This window comes from Candoia aspera, chromosome 17 (assembly GCF_035149785.1).
Source record: "Candoia aspera isolate rCanAsp1 chromosome 17, rCanAsp1.hap2, whole genome shotgun sequence".
NCBI lineage: Eukaryota > Metazoa > Chordata > Lepidosauria > Squamata > Boidae > Candoia > Candoia aspera.
Window position 1 is genome coordinate 5,899,858 of NC_086169.1, and position 19,328 is coordinate 5,919,185.

At 48.8% G+C, this 19,328-nt stretch overlaps 1 protein-coding gene across 2 annotated transcripts in view; it reads left to right on the forward strand.

Annotated features, from left to right (window-relative positions):
* Positions 1 to 10,225, forward strand: part of TAGLN2 (transgelin 2) — a 288,943-nt gene extending 278,718 nt beyond the window's left edge. Inside the window, exons 2-5 of one of the 2 annotated variants that reach the window (XM_063317077.1) lie at positions 6,924 to 7,115; positions 7,819 to 7,993; positions 9,764 to 9,866; positions 10,061 to 10,225. In XM_063317077.1, coding sequence (XP_063173147.1) covers positions 6,936 to 7,115; positions 7,819 to 7,993; positions 9,764 to 9,866; positions 10,061 to 10,202 — 600 coding nt within the window. In that variant the 5' untranslated portion in view covers positions 6,924 to 6,935 and the 3' untranslated portion in view covers positions 10,203 to 10,225. Of the gene's footprint in view, positions 1 to 6,908; positions 7,116 to 7,818; positions 7,994 to 9,763; positions 9,867 to 10,060 lie in introns of both variants that reach the window. The other variant, XM_063317075.1, reaches the window with a different exon arrangement.
* The last annotated feature ends 9,103 nt before the right edge of the window (positions 10,226 to 19,328 follow it).

The following is a 19,328-nucleotide window of genomic DNA, read 5'->3' on the forward strand; positions in this document are numbered from 1 at the left end:
ACATTTGAACCATGAAACGAAATGACTTGGCTGCCTCTAATGGGCTCAAGGCTTATTTTATTTTCAACCTTTCTGCGCTGCCTTTCAAAAACTTGAGTTTCCCCTTATAATGCTAGCTACTCCCAGCCAACCTCGAGGTGTTGTCTGTATGCAGGAATCCGGTTTCTTTCGCTTGGGCTCCACTGTGGTGTGTCAGCCTAGTCCATTGTAGGTCATTCATCAACCAGGGCTTAGGCAGGGTGCGTAAACCCAGGAGGCCTCTTGTTTCCAGAAGCCAGAAGGTGAACAGAAACCTAGGAAAATTTGATGTCCAGTTAAGGGAAATACACTTCTCATTCATAGGAAGCGGTTAAACACACTTGCCACGCCTAAATTGTCATTCTCCAAAATGCAGGGATTTGGAAGCGGGACAGCACTTTTCAAAACTTCAAAACACTGATCTTCCCCACTCTGAGCAGCCTACTAATGAGGGAGATTTTTTGAAAAGAAAGGGCTGTTTCAACGCAGGAGCCAAACAAGATGGTGGCTTAGTTCCAGGTGATTTCCAAGCTTTAGACGGATGCCAAGGCACCAGCGAAGTCTAGTTTGCATAACAGCCATCATGGCGTTGGTTTCTCTGCCTGGGAGAAAAAGTGGTCTGTTATCAATCTATGCAAAATCAAGGGTTGTCCAGTAAGCAGGTTTGCTCCCTTTTAAGCCCACAAATCTGTGTTTTAAGCCACAGGCCGTGGGCTAATTCAAAACCAAAACAGAGCACCTTGTGGTTTAACCCATTGGAGGAGTGCAGCCAAAGACAGGTATGCTGTGACTATACACGGAGGCTTGGCTCAGCTTCTCAACAGTCAGTGGACCCAGTAGCAGGTCCGTGGTTGAGCGTTTCAGCAGCGGCTACCGCTTGTGATCTCTCACCTACTAGAGTGCACACACACACACATCCTGTTTTACACACTGCTCCATTTCTGGCTCATCACCCCACCCCACCCCCGACCTCCACTTTGCTCAGAATTCTCAGTGGCCGGAGTTTCCTGTTCGCGTCTTAAGTTCTGCTTCTGGGCTTACTCCTGTTTTTCGTTGTTTGTTTTGTTGTTGCTCTGGGGGCTGAATCTTGGGACAAAATTGCTGCTGGCAGCTTTGCAACCCAAAGTCAGCCCCCCCCCCTTTCTTCCTCCTCCTCCCAGGAAACTGATCTGTTCTGAGAATTGGCTTCGATTCCCCCCACCCCCCGCCCCCATGAACTTCCTTCGCATTTGCACAGTTGGGTTGGCCCTTATGACTCCCTTCTGTTCAGCATCCGGCACGGCCTCTGCGCTCTCCTCTCATCGCGGGGTCAAACCTTTAAGTGAGCTTGTTCCTTCGGAGCACCATGCAGGGCACTGTGTTTTCTTCTCCCACATTGGACATCACGGCACATCGAAGCTGGCGGTGGAACTTAGCCATTTTCTGGGTTCACACAATGTGCTAAGCCAATGTCAAGGGAAAAAAAAACTAAGTTTTTTCCCCCTGCGGTTCAAAGTGTCCGATTCTTGGAGACTGCCTGGACGAGTCCCTGCAGTGTTCTTGGCAAGATTTTCAGAAGTGGTTTGCCATTGCCTGTTTCCCAGGGCGGAGAGAGAGTGGCTGGCCCAAGGTCACCCAGCTGGCCTTGTGCCCAAGGCAGGACTCGAACTCACGGTCTCCCGGTTTCTAGCCTGGTGCCTAAGGTAGCAGCAAGGAAACTTAGTATGCTGTGAATGCACTTGCCAGGGCTTTCCCTGACTTGGTTAAAGCATGTTGGCCAAACCCAGCCAGAGAGACACCCCCGCACAGGACCTTATCTTATTGCGACCCTGTGAAATGGAGGCATTTCCATCCACTGTTGGGGTACAGAGTTGAACTCTCCTGCAGGCATCAGGGAGGCTTGGCTTAGTTTCCCAACAGTTGGCGGATGAGCGTTTCAGCAGCGGCTACCACCTGTGATATCTCCCAAGGAGAAACTTAAAAACTGCCCCATTTCTAGCCACAAAACGTCGTGGGGCAGATCTGCGAAGTTAGCAAAGTGTCTGTCTTTGGAGAATTTGCCAAGGATTCCTTGCAGGAGAACCTAACTCGGCAGCCTTATGGACTAGAGTGGTGTTTGCAGCGTCGTCTAAGCAGGAAAGGAAATGAAGGAGAATTAGAAGGGAAAAGGCAAGGGAAATCTGGGAATTGTGATTCGACACATTTGAACTGGATTCACATAATGCACTAACCTCAACTTAAGGCTTTCAGTTAGAGTGTTGTGCAAACCCAGCCCGCTGGGGGCTTGTTTGGTAAATCACCATCAAGCAAACCATGGCTTCATATGACTTGCATACCCAACCCTCCAGTCTCTCCTGGCCTCCTTTCCCCCCTCTAGGTGACCCGAGAGTGCAATCCCAGTTGGCCCAGCCAAAGACAGGGAATTCTGGGAGTTGCAGTCCATTTAGCCAGCTAGGGATTCTGGGAAGGGACGTCCCAATACATCTGGAGAGTGCCGGATTGAGGAACGTGCCCTTTTTTCAGAACTAAGATTGGAGATTTTGCTGTTTTGTTTGGGGAAGGCTCATAATTCAACCACAGCCTAATTTGGCGGGGAGCCCTGCCCTAGTTTGGAGGGGAGATGAGCACTCAGCCGATACAGTATTTTCAGGACATTGAAAGGACAAATCAGCCTTGCTTTTCTTAGCTTAAGGAGAAGCTGGCACTTTGCAGCTGGGGCCTTTTTTTTTTTGCAAAACAGCAGAGGGGGCCTCTTGGAGAGAAACAAAGACTTGTAGTGTTGTCTGGAGAAGGGACAATGGTGCAACCTCTTTGGAGGACCCTGGGGAGGTGGGGGGGGGGGGGGAGAGGGCTGGAAAGTTGGAAAGGCTGTGGGAATCAACCTGAATAAAAAGCCACTGTGCATCTTGTGTCCGCTTTCCTTCAAAGCAAAAATTTAGTGTGGATCCCTCCTGTTTTTTTCCCCCTGCATTGGAAGAGTGATTTTGCTTAGAGTGATTCCTCAAAGCTCCCCCCCTTCCCCCCCACAATTCTGGAAGTTGAAGTCCACACATCTTAAAACTGCCAGGTTTGAGAAACACTGGTGGTATGTCCCTGCAGATGAACTGACATTAGCCCTTTCTTCTGCCTCCCTCCTGCTATCTTTCACCTCCAGTTTGATGGGGAGAAATGTTGGGAAAATTCCCACTGCCTGAGCTTATTGATTGGGGCCTGGGAAATGGTGTACAGATGCTCCAAGGAAGCTGTCTGGTGGGAAATCCTCCCATGGAGAAGGGTGGGGGCAGGAAGGTAGTTTCAGACTTTTCACACACCCCACCACCCGATTTAAGAACATTAGAAATATTCTCTGCCCCCCACAATTTTTCCAAAAAAAGACCATTGGCCGAAGAATCTCTGCAGTTAGATTGTTCTCCTACCCTTTGAGGAACTGGTTCTTAACCCCCTACAATTTGGAAATGGAGATAGAGCAAAATTAAGTTTAAACAAAGGCTCATGATGTAAGAATTGGACTGAGGAGGGAGGGAGGGGCTGAGAGAAGAGGTTAACAGGTATGCCCTTTGGTCATCTGAGAACACCTTTGGCTCACCCCAGGCGAGCTGGCGTAACCTATCAGACCTGCCCCAGCTTTGGGCCTTGGCATACATTTTGCCCTGCAGGTGAGGCAGCGAGAACTGGGGTGTGCCAGGCCTCCAAGCGACTCTTTTTCCAACGGCTTGTAAACAGGGTCCCTTGAATGAGGGATCTTGGAACTCAGTTTACAAGCAGGAAAGAGATTTTTAAAGACTTCTGCTTCCATGCAGCTTTGGTTGCACTGCTCCCAGATATTTCAGGGAGGGCACTGTTTCCTATGTATCTTAGCCCTGCTTTCCTGCAAACATTTGGGTTATTTTTCCCACTTCCATTGCCGGCTTCCCTCTCTGGGATCTATTTCTGAAGGCAGGGGGGTCCTGGCCAGTGGGAGGGAGAAGCAGAGTTTCCTCCATACTCCTTGGCAATCCCAGATTTGCCCTCCCCCACTCCCACATCAGGGTCTGAGAGCTTCCATCTTCATTTCCCACAATGCCCTGGAGTGTCTCAGCAGCCTTGATGCATCCTGGGGAACTGGGATGATCCATTCTGTATTCTGCCTTACAGCTGGTAGTCCTTGGATGGTAGTATCCCTCCCCATCGATGATGCTGGGGGGGGTGTGACATTGAGGACTCCCCCATTCTAGAGCCAGCCAGGACCTATGGATTCCCCTCTCCCCACTCCCAAATGTGGGGTGTAGGAAGGAAGAAACTGGTGGGACTAAATATTTGACCCTTAATCTGCAACTATGGAAGCTGGGGTGGACTTTAAGGGGCGGAATGGGTGCTCGGAGCCTTCAGCTGCTCACTGCTTGCAAAAGCACTGCTTGAACTATGCATTTCTGTCCGGAGGGCCGGCAAGCAGGGGGGGTGCAACCCCGGGAAGGAAAGGATCCAGGCTTTTGATAAGGGGCTCCCCAGGGAAGACCAGGCTCAGCATCGTTCCTCCGGCTGGGCCTGTGACCACTGGTTTTATCAGGGCTGGAACTCAGTCAGAGGATCCAGCTTCAACCCTGATATGAGGGTTTACACCACCCTGCTGAGTAAGGAGGTGGCCTGCCGAGATAGGAATCCCTATGGTGGAATCTTTCTCCTTAATCCCCTTGGCTCCTGATGCTGATCTGGACCTTGGCAGAGAGAGGACCCTAAGCACGGGCAGAGAGCTTTTCTCATTGGATGATTTCCAGCTACAGGTAGTCCTCAACTTACGACCACAACTGGGACTGGGACTTCCGTTGCTAAGCGAGGCAGCTGTTAAGTGAGTCACGCCTGAGTTTACGACCTCTTTTGCTGTGGTCGTTAAGCGAATCCGGCTTCCCCCATTGACTTTGCTTGTCGGAAGCTGGCTGGGAAGGTTCCACATGGCGATCACGTGACCCCGGAGCACTGCATACATCGTAAGTGTGAGCCGGTTGCCAAGCGCCTGAATTTTGATCATGTGACCACAGGGACACTGCAATCGTTGTAAGTCACTTTTCCCAGTGCTGTCGTAACTTTGGCCGCTAAAAGAACAGTCGTAAGTTGAGGACTGCCTGAACTAAACTGCACATCAGGACAGAGCATCTTCTGGTGCAAACAGCCTTTCTTGACCCACCTTCCTTCAGCCACCACGATCAGCAAAACCTTTTGTTTATTTTCAAATCCATGCTTCAATCTGCATCCTGCCTTTTTTCACAGGAGCTCGAGGCGGCACAGACGGTGCTACCTTCTTCTGTTTCTCCCCATGACTCCAACCCTGTTGGATAGCCTGGGCTGAGAGGGAGGGACTAGCCCGGAGACACTGGGGAGCCTCTGGGGACCTGGGTATCCCCCCCCCACAATCCAGCATCTTCACCACAATCCCATGCTTGTTCTCAATTTTTTAGTTTGTTCTGGGCAAGCCGCAACTGGCTGAGTGCATGTTGTTGACTGACCAATTATGTGTCATCAGGTCAGTGGTGATTTTTAGCAGCCACAGAGAGAGACCTCCAGGATGATTTACCCCCCGTCTGACCCTTCAGATTTCCCAACGGTGCCCCCACCTGCCACTGTAATCGAGTCCATCCATCTTGGGCCCATCATCCTCTTCCTCCCTTCCCTTCCTCTTTCCCAGCATCATGGACCTCTAGAAAGCTGGGTCTTCTAAGCCATGATGCGTGCTAAGCAGTAACTGGGCTTGCCCAGGCGGCCCGCAGATGCTGCCTTGGCGTCGTGTGTGAACGAGGCCCAAGTATTAACAGTTTTTCAGACGGCCGATAATTTATGCAGCTGACTTCTGTCATTTCGGGGGGCAGGTTTTGCAAACAAGCACTAAAAGGCTTGGCTGTGGTCCCACCACACAGAACAGCCTGTAAAATGTAATCCCAGGGGAAAATTGGGATGAAATAGATATTCCTAACGAATATGGATGGATGCAGATGTGATACTGGGGGCATTACTTAATTAGAAATGGATAGAAGAGTCATTTCCCTGTCTCAAATACTTGCTAAGGCTCTTCAGAGGAGTTCTGAACGAGATGGACAATTGTGCCAACCCAGAGGTGCCATTCAAGGCACAGATTCGGGGCCCCTTGGGGCGTTTAATTGTCAGACTAGGACTGTGGGACTTGGGTTCGAGTCCACAGTAGAGTGACTGGGATCATCTCTCTCAGTGTTGTTAAGAGAGCCTAATTCTTGAGCTTGCTTTCAGAGGAAAGCTAGGGGGGAAAAAGCAATAAATAGAAAAAAAATAATAAATAGCAAGGTTTCAGTGAAACGCCCTCTGCTACATGCCCCGCTTTATTAAACACCTCTTGCTGAAAAAAAGAGTGCGCAGATGCAGTGGCTAACTCATGGTAGGTGGGGGAATGCTTTCCTGGGGGTTTGGGATAGTAAATATCGCCCATGTTGCAAAGAAATCCTGCCAGTCACAGCCTGCAAGCTTCAGGTATTTCACTGCGCACCTGGAAATGCTCAGAAAAGTGACTGAATAAGATTGCGACAATCTCTTAGGATCCAGTTCACCACCACCTCTCAAAATGTGACAGTGCAGCGTGCCAACACCACTGACCTTCAAGAGCAAAGGACTGTACTTTACCTGTAGTAAATTTGGTGGTGGCTGGAGGGAGTGAAATCCTTTCAGATTTAAAATTTTTCTCCATTCCTTTCCTTGACCCATCTGCTTCTCTGAGCGTACACAACACACAGCAGCTATTCCAAATGTGTCTAAAAAAGGTTGGTCACCCCTGCTCACCCCTTCCGAACTTGAAATGATGTCGTGAAAGGGACAGTGGGGTTCCACAAGGGTGGAATCCCCTGGACCCGAAGGAATTCTGGGAATATCCAGCCGTTTAACCCTCAGATTGTCCTCCTCTCTCTCTGATCAAGTTTTTGGACACCCACCACCCACCCATCATGGCAAACCGAGGCCCTGCTTATGGACTTAGTCGGGAAGTTCAGCAAAAGATTGACCGGCAGTACGATCCTGAGCTGGAACAGATTCTCATCCAGTGGATTGGGGCCCAGTGCGGGCCAGAGATCGGGGAGCCCCAGCCGGGCAAAGAAAACTTCCAGAAATGGCTGAAAGATGGCACGGTGAGGAATTTGTGCCACGCAGGAAAATGTGTCCCTGTTCCCCCCCCCGCCCCGCCTGCTTTGATGAAGCAGAACTGGCTGTCAAAAATTATTTCAGAAGGTGTTTTGGTGAAATTTGGGGGGGAGGGGGGCGGGTTGGAGAAAGAGTGAGAGGTTACATCAGGAAAAGTACATTAATGAAACCCACATTGGGGAAGTTTAAGTCAAAAAGGGAAGAAGAATTTGCGTTAAAAAAAAAAACTCTGACAGTTCGTGTTAAATTAGCTATTTAGTAAGGGGAGAGGCATACAAAGGCTCCAGATGTTGATGCGAATATAAATAGTTTGAACTCCCTTTTGAGTTTTTTTTAATGAATCCTTAAAAAAAAAAAAAAAAAAAAAACTAAGCGACTATATGGAAGTGTTAGTGCAGGCCATAAAGCAGACCGGATTTTTAGATCCACGTTTCTCTAAAAGGGACTAGCGACTTGTTCCTTGACATTCACCATTTGACTGTTCATGTGGTAGAGAATGAATGCTTTATCGCAGATAACTCGAATCTGCTTTATATTACTCCAGAGCACAAGGAGTAAGATTTTTGGCTCAACAAGACTTAACACCATCTTGTATTTGACTCTTAAACAGATGAGTAAGACAACCGGCAAGGGAAACGCGGCTCGCCAGGCCACCACAGCTAAATTTGTGTTGCTTCCTGTTCTTGTTAGGTGCTCTGCCTGCTGATCAACAGCCTTTATCCTAAGGGCCAGGGACCTGTGGCCAAGATCCAGTCTTCTAGCATGGCCTTCAAACAGATGGAGCAGGTTTCTAAGTTCTTGCGCGCAGCCGAGCAGTATGGCATCCTTGCCTCGGACATATTCCAAACTGTGGATTTATGGGAAGGTATTTTCGAGAGGGAAGGGCTGCATCTAGGCAGAAGCCATCAAGCATGGGAGCCGCTAGCAAGCGGCTGGCTGGACCCACAAGCCCCCTTGGCCATTTGCACCCGACCCTACCCTTAAGCCCCCCCACCCCCACCAAAGTTGCACCACAATATTGGGCAGCGAGAGGCTGAATGTTCTGCCTCTTTTAAAAAAAAAAAAAACTAGATTTGGAACACCTTCAGAAGAGGTTTGATGCGTCTCTTAAAAGCCCCCCACGTGCATGGTTTTTAAAAAGGGTGCATTGCCGCCCCGCTCATCTGCAGCCCTCAGAAGCTGAAAAATAGTTCTTTTTAAAAAGTACGCCCTGACCACAAAAAAAAATTGGCTGCCAGATAAGAGGATGTGTTTACAATGGCGGTTCAGCCTTCCTGAACATTTCAAGCATCTATTTCAGGGCGATCTATGATTCCCTCCCCCGCCCCCTTCATACTGCTAGAAATGCACCCATCTAGGAACTGCACTCCTTCCCTTTATGCACACGCCTCTTGCTGGCTACAGTTGGGCACCTTCATTTTGCAAATTCTATTTTTTCCCTGACTGTTGGGGACAGGAGGCCTATCTGCTCAGCCCTGACAGCTTCACAAGGCCAGGTTTTCTACCCCAAGGCGTTTTTCTAGCATCAAACGTTTTCGATACTTTCTTTTTGATACCGCTTGTTTGTTTGTTTTGAAAAGGTATTTGATTTTTGTTTTAGCCAATGTTTTCAAAGCTACGATACTATTTGGTGTTTATGTTGCGACACATGGGGGGGAAAGATGCATTTTTTTTTCAAAGGGGCGGCTCCAAACTAAATCTATACTCTTTTCATCTCACTGGGAATTTGAGAACTGGTGACAGGACTGGCAGAGGCAGATAACACAGTTTCATAGCAAAACAATTGCACTAGGATGGATTTGGCTAGCTTAGGACGGTATAGGCTAGGATCCGTTTCGGAAGAGTGGGAAGATGTGGGGACGCAATTGCTACTGAATGCCCCTTGAAAGAGGCAACTGTTGTTACAGATGAGCATTATCTTTAAATCTTTTAATTGCTCCCAAAGGGGCCCTTCCAGATTAGCCTGCCCAAAAAACAAAAAGGCATTTCTGCTCCCTCCCTCGCCTATTTTGTGCAGAAACGTGGCCGAAGAAATGCGGGAAAACCCAAATGGACCACATCGCCTGGCCTCCCTGTAAAATTTGCTGAGCCGGGGTACAACAGTGCAGGTTTTCTCCCCATTCAGCAGCAGCCTGACTATGGTCCTATGACAAGCCAACCACAAACTCAAAACCCTAGCATCCCGTTGGTCTGTTAACTCCCTTAAATCAAGTTTCTAGCCCTTAAGGGCAAGCATATTGCGGCTCCTATTTTGGGGGGCCTGAATTCAAGAATTCTCTTGGAGATGTGGAGGAAGGAATAGAGCAACTCAAGATGGGCGGTGAAGAAGTGTGATAAATTAAATTTCATTCCAATGCTCTTCCAGAGCAGAGGACGGAAGGGTGGCTGGCTGGCTATCGCTCCTGATAGTGTTGCCCAGGGTTTAAACAGTGCAGTTTCCTAATGCACAGCAGTCCCAGTTGTGCAATCGTCAGTTGGCATATGTTTGTGAAAGGTGGTTTGGGCTTTGGGATGCCTCCGCAGAACGCGAGCAGCCTCGTGTTGCAAGGGGCCGTGAGAATGAGGCTGGGCTTTGAAGTGCAACAGACTAGAAGGGATGCCTGCCAGCCGTTTCTGAACTCCTCCCGTCCCACAGGGAAAAACATGGCCTGCGTGCAGAGGACCCTGATGAACCTGGGCGGCTTGGCAGTCTCCAAAGGAGATGGCTTCTTTGCGGGGGACCCCAACTGGTTTCCAAAGTAAGTGGGGCTGCAAACCAGGGTTCATGCTTGAACAAAACCCAGGCGGGGTCTGGGGTGTCTGTCTGGGGATTGCTGTCCCTCAAGGTGCCAGCCTTGCCCACTGGGGTTTATTCTGTAAACCATCATTAAACAAGGCGCGCTTCAGCATCATGGTTCAACCTCGGGAATTTCCCTTTCTTTTGTGCTGCTAGGAAATCCCAGGAGAATCGCCGGGCCTTCTCGGACGACCAACTCCGAGAGGGGCAGAATGTCATCGGGCTGCAGATGGGGACGAACCGAGGGGCTTCCCAGGCGGGCATGACAGGCTACGGGATGCCGCGTCAGATCCTCTGAGCCCGGCCGCCCTGGCCTCCTCCCTCGCCTCCTTGGATATCTTCCTTTTCAGAGACCTTCTCTAAAGAGTCAGCCCTTTGGGATTCTCATTCTTTCGCCAGACTGTTGCACCTTTTGGCCGTCTTTTTTTATTTTTTTTTAAAAAACAAAATCGCTAGGTTTTCTTCGGTTGTATCTTCCCATCGCATTCATGCCACAGCTGGAGTTGTATCATTTTCCTCCCCCCACCCAAACGACTCACGCCCCTTCATCTCTCAGGAGGGATCCCAAGTCCTGATTTATTTCTTCCATCCGCTCTCCTGACCAAACCTCTTAATCGAGCTGAGTCCAACAAAGGGGTGTTTCCCCATCCTGCCTGCCCCGCCCCAAACTTTCTCGTGGCCCCAAATATTTTAAAAGGAGCCTTTAATACTACCTTCTGACCTCCAAAGGCTGTTGCCTGCACTTTAAGGCAGCTTTTTTGGACCAAAACAAGGGTCGCACTTCTCTTCTGGATCAAAATAATCACTTTAAAAAAAAAAAAGGTGCTTCTAAAGTTACACCGGTTGTTATGTGCCACCTCAGAGCACCTCTAGATGCTGAGCTGTCATACTGCATTCCTTAATTTTGGGCGAATTCTCGGCAATGCACTTTCAAGGCCCACCCCACCTTGAAAGGATAGGAAAACCAGGTGGTTCACCCCTTTCTCCAGAAAGTCACGGTTGGGGAGCTGGCTGCTTGAAGACCCCTCTCCACCACTTCCTGGGCTCAGCTTTTGGGGGGGGGGGGTTACCAGAAGAGGGGACAGAGCTACGCAGCTGATTTCTGTCTAGTGTGTTTCTCTGTTTCTCTCCAGGTAAAACCTTAAATCAGGCATCTGGGGAACCTGCCTTGGGATACTCAGATCCATGGTGCTGCCTGCTCCCCCCCCCCCCCCAACTTGGCCTCACTTTCTGGAGCTTTGTTGAATCTCACGCTGCTTGTTTGGGGCAAAGCCAGGGGTGATGAATGACCTGAACTTTGAAATGGTGTGGCAGGTATTCCGCCTCAAGGCCGTTGATAAATAAAGGTTGCTCAATTCTTTTGTTTGCTGGCCTGCGTCCTCCTCTTTGGGTCTGCTGCTCAAGATGGACCTGGGGGCCTTCCCCGGGCTGCTGGACTACCCCTCCCAGCAGCCCCAGCCCAGGGAGCCCTTCTCTGGCTGTGGTGATTCAAGTCTACGTAATCTGTTTACAGGCAGGGTCAGGGAGAAGCCATCTTTGGAGGGTTGAGGGCACTACTGATGAAAAGGCAAATTACCACAGGATACCCTTTACCAGCCCTGTGTAACCGCAAGAAACTACATTTTGTTTGTTTGTTTGATTGATTTCTATAGCTGCCCATCTCAGCAAGTGACATTGCTTAAGTCTAGAAATGTGATTTACAACACAGCAGCTTCCCGCTTTAATATACTTTTACTAAAACAATTAATAGAAAATCAGGACAGAGGTGGAATGGGGGGGGGGGGAATTTCCTGGGAGATGGTTGGGGGTGCTTTGCATAACCCTGAGGGAAGAATGTAGAAGCCTTTACAGATGCTTCTTTAAAGGGATAAACCAAGGCAGGAAAATCCTAGGTCAGTATCTGGAAGCCAAGGGGCATTTTTTCAAACCTCCCTTATTCAGAAAATGGCCAAAAGGTAGGTGTGAGTGTGTGTGGCTTTTCAGTGCACAGCTTAGCTCCCCAAATGGCTGGCGCGATTCAGAACAGCCCTGCCTCTGACCAAGATATCTGAGCGGGCAGCTTAATCACTTGCATGATACATTTATTAGCCATACATAATACCTGTCAATGAAAGGAGCCAGCAAATTAAAACTCCCCTCCAGCTGATAATTCTAAAGGCCTCCCTTGCCAATGAACTTTTGTCCCCATCGCACCCTGCCAACCCGTTGCAAGCCTAAAATAGCTATATTTGCAAATGGCTTTAACCAGGTTAAAGTCCTCCTGGCTCTTAGCTTACAGAACATGTGAAGTCTGGTTTGGATTAACCGATTTTCTTTGCTTCTCTGGGGTGGCTCAATCTTCTGCTAACCCAGCATGTTTGGTGACTTGAGATCCAGCGCGTTGTGTGAACCCGGAAAATGGGTGACATGAAGGGCAAGCTCAGCTGCTAAAGTCTGAAGATGGTAGCCTTACCATACAGCCCTGTTTCTAAGGGTTGCCCATGGCTGCAGGTTTAACTTTCCAGAGGCTTTTCTTCAAAAGCTGAAGTTGCAGCCAGTTTAGGTGCAACGTAGGAAGCGACACACACACCTACGTGCGTGGAAAGCCTGCCTGCTGGAGTAACTGGGAGGGGGGGTATCCACACCGCAGGGCTGTCTCAGTTGTTCCATGATGCTTCACATGTCCTCAGCCAGGAAGCTAAGGTTAATTGGCACCTGCATCCAATTTGTGACCTTTGGTTCCTCGAGAACAAGACCTCCTCTTGCCACGGGCTCAGCACATCACAAAAAACTTGGTGGTTTGGGTTCTGGGTCCGGCCATTCCCCCTGGGAGAAAGCCTTGCAAAGGGTTCTGGGTAACCACCTCAGGCATGCACGCTGGCCTGGCTGCAAAGCCCGTCTTCAGTTGCAGGGAGTTCCACATTTGTTATGTCCCACTCAGCACAGAGGTGCTAACCCTAATTGCTACTATGGGAAGGATATTAAATGGGGTGGATGCAGGGAAACCTTGGCTGCTTTGATCCTCTCACCAGCCCAATTGATACATTTATTTGCAAAATTCTTATGGTGGCAGAGGGCGGGAGAAATTACAGTTGAAGTGTGGGAGGAAACAACTGGTGAGCAAGCAGTTACGTGGAAGTTTATCCCCAGGTGCCTGGGCTATTTCCATATTTGGGGATGTGTTTGTCCCTAAAGGTGTGCCTTTATTTATGCTTGTGTGTGTGTGTTGGCTGGGCTGGGCCTCTACATTTGCACTTGGATCAAAGTTTCCGCTGTGTGAACATGGGGTGCACGCCCTCGTTGTTGTGATAGTCTTCAAAGGCACCTCCTGGGTGGCAAAAGACTTGATCCTATACAGGGAAATTGTTCCACAGTATTTCAGGTGAGTATTAAATACATTTAGTATTTGAAAGCAAGGTACCCTCAGCATTCTTAATTAAAAACTCATTTAAAACCAATCAGTCGGGACAGGATTGCTATTGGATTGTCGAGGGAGATATGCAAAGCACCTCAAAAGGGACCATGGACAAGCTTTCCTACAGCAAGTGGGTCTCCCAACCCTTACTCAACGGATCAGAGACCAAATATTACTTGCATCTTCTGAATGGATGGTTTCCAGATAGACAGGTTATGTTTGGATTACAATGGAAAGATGGCCGTCCTTTAAACTGAATGCAAGCATGCATCTCGGAGAAACCTATACAGCTTTTCCGTGGCATTTCTCTCTCTCTCTCCTTTCCTTTCCCTATTTTTTTGGGGGGAGGGCTCAGTTTTATTAAATGAATAGAGGCCTCTTAAAAAAAAGAGCAAGAAGATCTCCAATATGTGCACTTTGGATTTTTTCTGGTTTTGCGACACATATATTAACATGCGCGTGCACACACACACACACGTGTGTGTGTGTGTTTCCATGTATATGCAACACATATATGGGAAACACACTCAAGGTGCGAGGAGAGCCAAAAAGCCCCCAAGACTGCACAAAGCTCAGTGTGGACTCTCTACCACAGGGTTTCTCAACCAGGATTTCGTGAGAGGTCACTAGGGGTTCCCTGGGACAGGGGGATTTATTTAAAGAATAATTTCAAATTCAGGCAACTTCACACGAAAGAGGTAAGTTTCATTCTTTATTCTTAGTTTAAGGACACTGTCAATGCACATGGGCAGGCCTGCCCATGAAACGAATATAACAATTTTGTAACCTCTGCCTACATTTGAGCCTGAACGTGCAGGGGATCCCCGAGGCCTGGAAAATACTTCAAGGGTTCCTCCAGGGTCAAAAGGCTGAGAAGGGCTGCTCTGCCACAAAGGGCAGCCCCCACATGGCCAAGGAAAGGCCTGAAGGCAGCGAACAATCAAAGCTGCCCCTCCATTAGGCCTAGCAAGCTGCAGGAGGAAACTATTTGTCAACTGCTAGAAACAAGCAAGCAGTCCAAAGGAGGCAGGGGTGACGTCTTTGGGCCTGCAGCGTCGGTTAGCATCGTCACTTCTGACAGCAAACCTCCAGGGACAAATAAGAGGATGGAATACGACGAAGGGTGTTCAGGACGCTGCCTCCTTGCCCCTTAAAAACCCTACATGTGGGCACACCCTCTCGAATTAATATCTCGGGAAGGAAGCCACTGAGAGAGGAGCCACGTTGGACCAGAGAGAGAAGGCCAGGACGGGGAGCAAAGTGCCACAACTAATGAGTCACTTCCCGCCATTCACACAGTGGAAAACTGTAGGAGCTGAGGAGAGGGGCCCTCCCTGGACGAGAGAGAGGAAAAAAAACAAAACAGGATAGCTGGGCGCTAATCCAGATGCTGAAGAAAGCACCAGTTGTCTTTCCCAATGTGGACAGCAGACGGTTCAAAAGTTCTAAGTTTTTCAGTCCTAAGCAAGCTCAGGGACCTTTGAATTTGCTAACAGAGGCTCTGAACATTTGTAGAGAAAAGAGCGCAACCTGCCCCTTTTTTCTCCGCCGTCGCAAGACCACATCGTGCCTGACCCTTCCTCAAGCAGGCAGAAGTTCCAGAGGGCAGCCTGGGGCCCAATGCTTCGAAAAAGAGAGAGTCTTGCCCTCCTTCTGCAGCCCTGGACCTTGAATCAGGCATGTTTTTCAGTTTGCAGCTGCATCCCTGCCCTTGAACACTCCCCAAGCTTTTGCCCGGTGACTTGCTATGCCGCGCTGATGCCAAAGACGCTGCTTGACTTTACCAGCTAAAAAAGAAAAAAAGAAACTGGAGCTGAGCCTCCAACTGCCCGAGCGGGTTATCAAGCCGGACTTGGCTTGTCGTCCCAAGCAGCTGGGAAGGAGGCAATCGCTGGCAAATAAGCAGAGAGGTTACAGAAGAATCTGCTCTTCGACATTTCCCCTTATTTGAAGTTTTTCCATTGGGTGGGAAAGAAAATGAATTAACCCCCATTCATTGTTCAGTTAATAAAGAGAAGTGTTTGTGTGTGGGGGGGCAATCTTGGTTTATATCTGCCTCCTCTGACTTAAGTTGTTCTTCCTTCCTGCCAGCAGCTCACATGCTGTGTATATTTAGCGTTCAGCAGCCCTCTGCACATGGTCTCTTGCACTCGCACCCTCCTGCTCCCAAAACAAGTGCAGCACAGCAAAACCAATACTAATACTAATACTAATACTAATAATAATAATAATATAGCAGCATTTCCACCTACTCCCCTTCCGATGAGCCAGCATCTTGAGCGGAGATGGGATATGCCAGAAATGACTTCTGCTGCTCCTGAGAAACAGGGCAGCTGTGACTAACTGCTGTGAGAAGCTGCGTGCAACGTAAGTTTTATAATCTCCCCACCGTGTGTTGCACTGAACGCACTCACAGCTATGCAGGGGTCGCTGGCCATTCTGGCAGCTGCTTCAGGAAAAGGCCTTACGGGAGGCGGTGGCAGCGGGGTGGCAGTGAATGCCAGGCTGAAATGCCCAAATTAATTCTGCAAGTGGGGTGGGAACTTTGCTGCACGCGCAGAGGGATGGCCAGGATAAAGCAGGGTGTAAGCAGGGCTGGTCCTGAATCCCAGGGCCGAAGGCTATTTGGAAATTCAACAGAACGCCTGGAGAAAACGGCGTAGATGGGTCCACCAAACACTGGAACTGAGCTGGGAGAGCCTTGGCAGGCAGGCAGGCTGACTCTTGCTTTTAAACCAGCTTTCCGTCACGAGTACGGTAGTTCAACGCCTACTCCGCAGGATACGGCAGAAGGTTGTTTTCAGTGTTCAAGGCCGGCTTCCAAAAAGCCCCCAATAACTGCCTCCAAATATTAGGGCTTAATTTCTGGTCTGAAAGTGAGCAGCACTCTTAATTGTTGGGTCTGCTTAGCACACTTTCACCTGGTTCCTGAATTAAGGCATTCCCTAGCTTTGCACCATCCACCCTGGCCATCGACAAGCCAACCCCTCAGAAAGAAACAAACCAAGATCAACACTACTCATACTTAGCAGCTACTTAGTCACCAACCGAACTGGTTGAGCAAGCTGCGTTGTGAATGGGAGGCTGCAGAAGAGCCACAAAAAAACACTTCCATCAGGATACGCCACCTCCACCAGAACTCCAATTCAGAAAACACCATCCAGGATAGATAATGCAGAAGAAATCCTCCAGTTGCTAAGAGTGAGGCAGAAAAACTGAAGCCTCTTTTGCAAAGGAAGAAAACTGTCGAGAAACAGCAAGGCAGGTGGGGGAAAGCGTTCCTTTAACTGCAGTGTTCTTCCACCGGCCCCCGTCCTCAGGCTGCCTGACTGCCCCTAAAACATAGTCCAGTTTGGACTGAGCAGGGGCCCAGACAGAATTGATACCTGAGCTCCTAAGTTTCAAGCAACCTCAACCCTCATCTGGTTCCAGACTGAAACCTGATGCAAAATAACAATAGAGATCAGACCGAGGGAAAGTAAAACAAAAGAACGGATGCTACCCTGGGACGTTCACGCTTCCCTGAATTGAGATAATTGCCATACACAAATAACATTTTGTCGGTAACTAGGAGATCTTGAGAGAAGAACTTCCGCTCCAGCAAAGGGGCTCGACCAATTCAGTGGGGCTCGACCAATTCATTTGCCCGGCAAATGCCCTCTCCTGCAGCTGTTTCATGCATTCCAAGTTCTCTTGCATTAGACACACCAAAGATTAGTGGGCTCCCTGCAGGGTAAAGGAGCTGGAGAATATTAGGGGGAAAAAATAACTTGACTGGCGGCGGGGGGGGGGGGGGGCGTGCAGACAGGAGGAGGAGGAGTGGTTGTCGTCTTAAATTAGAAAACAACGGTTGAGGTACTTCTTCACTTTACAACAAAAAAACCCAACCCTTCCAGCTGCTTTTTGTTGCAAAGGAATCGACCAAATGGATTATGGTGCCACCCCCTGGCCAAAAACTGGACATTTCCGATGTAAACTGAAGAGTCATTCTTGCCAGTGCCAAAACATTTATTCCAGCCAGAGCTTTTGTCGCCTGGATGCCAGCTGTAAGCTGTAAGCCGCTTTAAAATTCTTGCCATCATAAAACAAGGTGAGCTTGAGAGGAGGGGACTGAAAATGGAAAAAAAAAAAAACACGTATCTGGGGCAGGAAGCCAGTGTTGGGGAGGATATGCTGGATCTGGGTCTCTTGCAAGGAGATTATAGGAAATATGAAAACACCAACTGTCTGGACCTGGGTGGTAAAAGATACCCAGGATAGAATAGCAAGATCTTGGTCAATTTGCAGATTATAGACACGCCTTCAGTGAACTGAATCCTCCTGGTTTCCATGGAAGTTAATCTTGTTTGTGTTATTTTCCTCCCCAAGCCTTCTTCTGGTGCCTTGTTTATACATCCACCTTCCAGTCCACCCTTCATCTACCTGATGGAGTGGAAAAACCACAGGATGCAACCAAGGAGGAGACGAGAACGCTGTCCCCTCATCCTGCCCCCTTCCTCCAGTGCACTCAGCATTTTCCTTTCACTTGCTTGTAGAAGGACTACTTTGTGTTAGTCTTGGGTCACCAAGAATCAGAAGGAGCCTGGCATCACCTTTTCCAGCTGACAAGATTCAAGCAACCGATGCTAACCACCCAGAGTTGTTGGGAGGCAGCATATACATTTAATCAAACAACTGTGTCTTTCTTTCCCTTCCACGCCCCCTACCTCATCCCAATTAAATCTTACAAGACAAGGGAGATAAAGGAAGAAGGGACATAAAAAAGAGAAGAAAGAAAGATGCAGGCCGAGAGCGGAAGAGACAGCCGAAAGGATGGAACAGAATAAAGTTACAGGTGGAGTTCAACTCCACGCTCTCCACGGATTTTGGCCCTCTTTTGCTTCAATTACCCCAATGTCTATCTGTGAAAAAAAGTTTCATCGGCTTGGTTTCAAGGGAGGTGGACTTCAGAATAGCGGGGCCCACCAAGATCTCGAAACAAGGCCAAGGAATATTGTCTCGACGTTAAACCGTCACATGCTCAGGGGCTTCCCAAGAGACAGTTACTTCATTTCTCATTTCAACTTCTGAGACGGGGGAAATCAGAATTTCCCCCAGCTCTGGTTCCATCGCAGCCTACAAAATCTTCGGCGTCTCCTTTTGCAGGTCAGAGAAACCCGGTGTCTAGACCCAACCCTTCTCAGCCTGCTTATCCTGGAGGAATCCCTGAACTTATTTTCAGTTTCCAGGGAAGCCCCCTGCATAAAAAGTATTACATCGACAGCTCATGGTACATTAGCACGAACAGCAAATTGTAGATACCGTAGTCCGGTACTAATAGCCACTGCCCTGTTGAGCAGAGAATGATGTTTTTCTGTGGATCTGTTTATTCTGGCCTATTTTTTTTGGGTTTGCTTCCCCCTCCCCCACAAAGGATATCAACTCTAATCCAAGCCAGTACTGTAAGTAGAGGAAAGTTCAGGGTTTCCTTTTTCAAAGAAACACCCTACTCGATCGTTTTAACCTTATCCAAGTCAGCCTAAACGTCCTATCGCACGTTTCTTCTCTGCAAGAGGCTAGTGAGGAATGCGACGTGCAAGACCACTTCCCCTCTTATTTCCTATTGCTGATATCCTTCCTCACTCTCAAGCCCAAAAAGCTGGGGAAACATTCCAAGATTTCCTTTTGAAACACGATTTTTGCCAAAGCGCCGGTTCCCTTTTAAATCCGAGACTCTTGTCCCTTGGAGTCAATGCTTTTTCTCCGGGGCCCTGGACAGACTTGTTCAATTGGTCCAGGTGATGAAAAAATGTTTGCTAAGTAGGCCACGGAACAACGGACTGGTTTAAGATTGGGAAAGGAGTTCGGCAGGGCTGTCTACTCTCACCCTACCTATTCAACTTGTACGCAGAACACATCATGCGACATGCTGGGCTTGAGGAATCCAAGGCTGGAGTTAAAATCTCTGGAAGAAACATTAACCATCTCAGATATGCAGATGATACCACTTTGATGTCTGAAAGCGAAGAGGAACTGAGGAGCCTTATGATG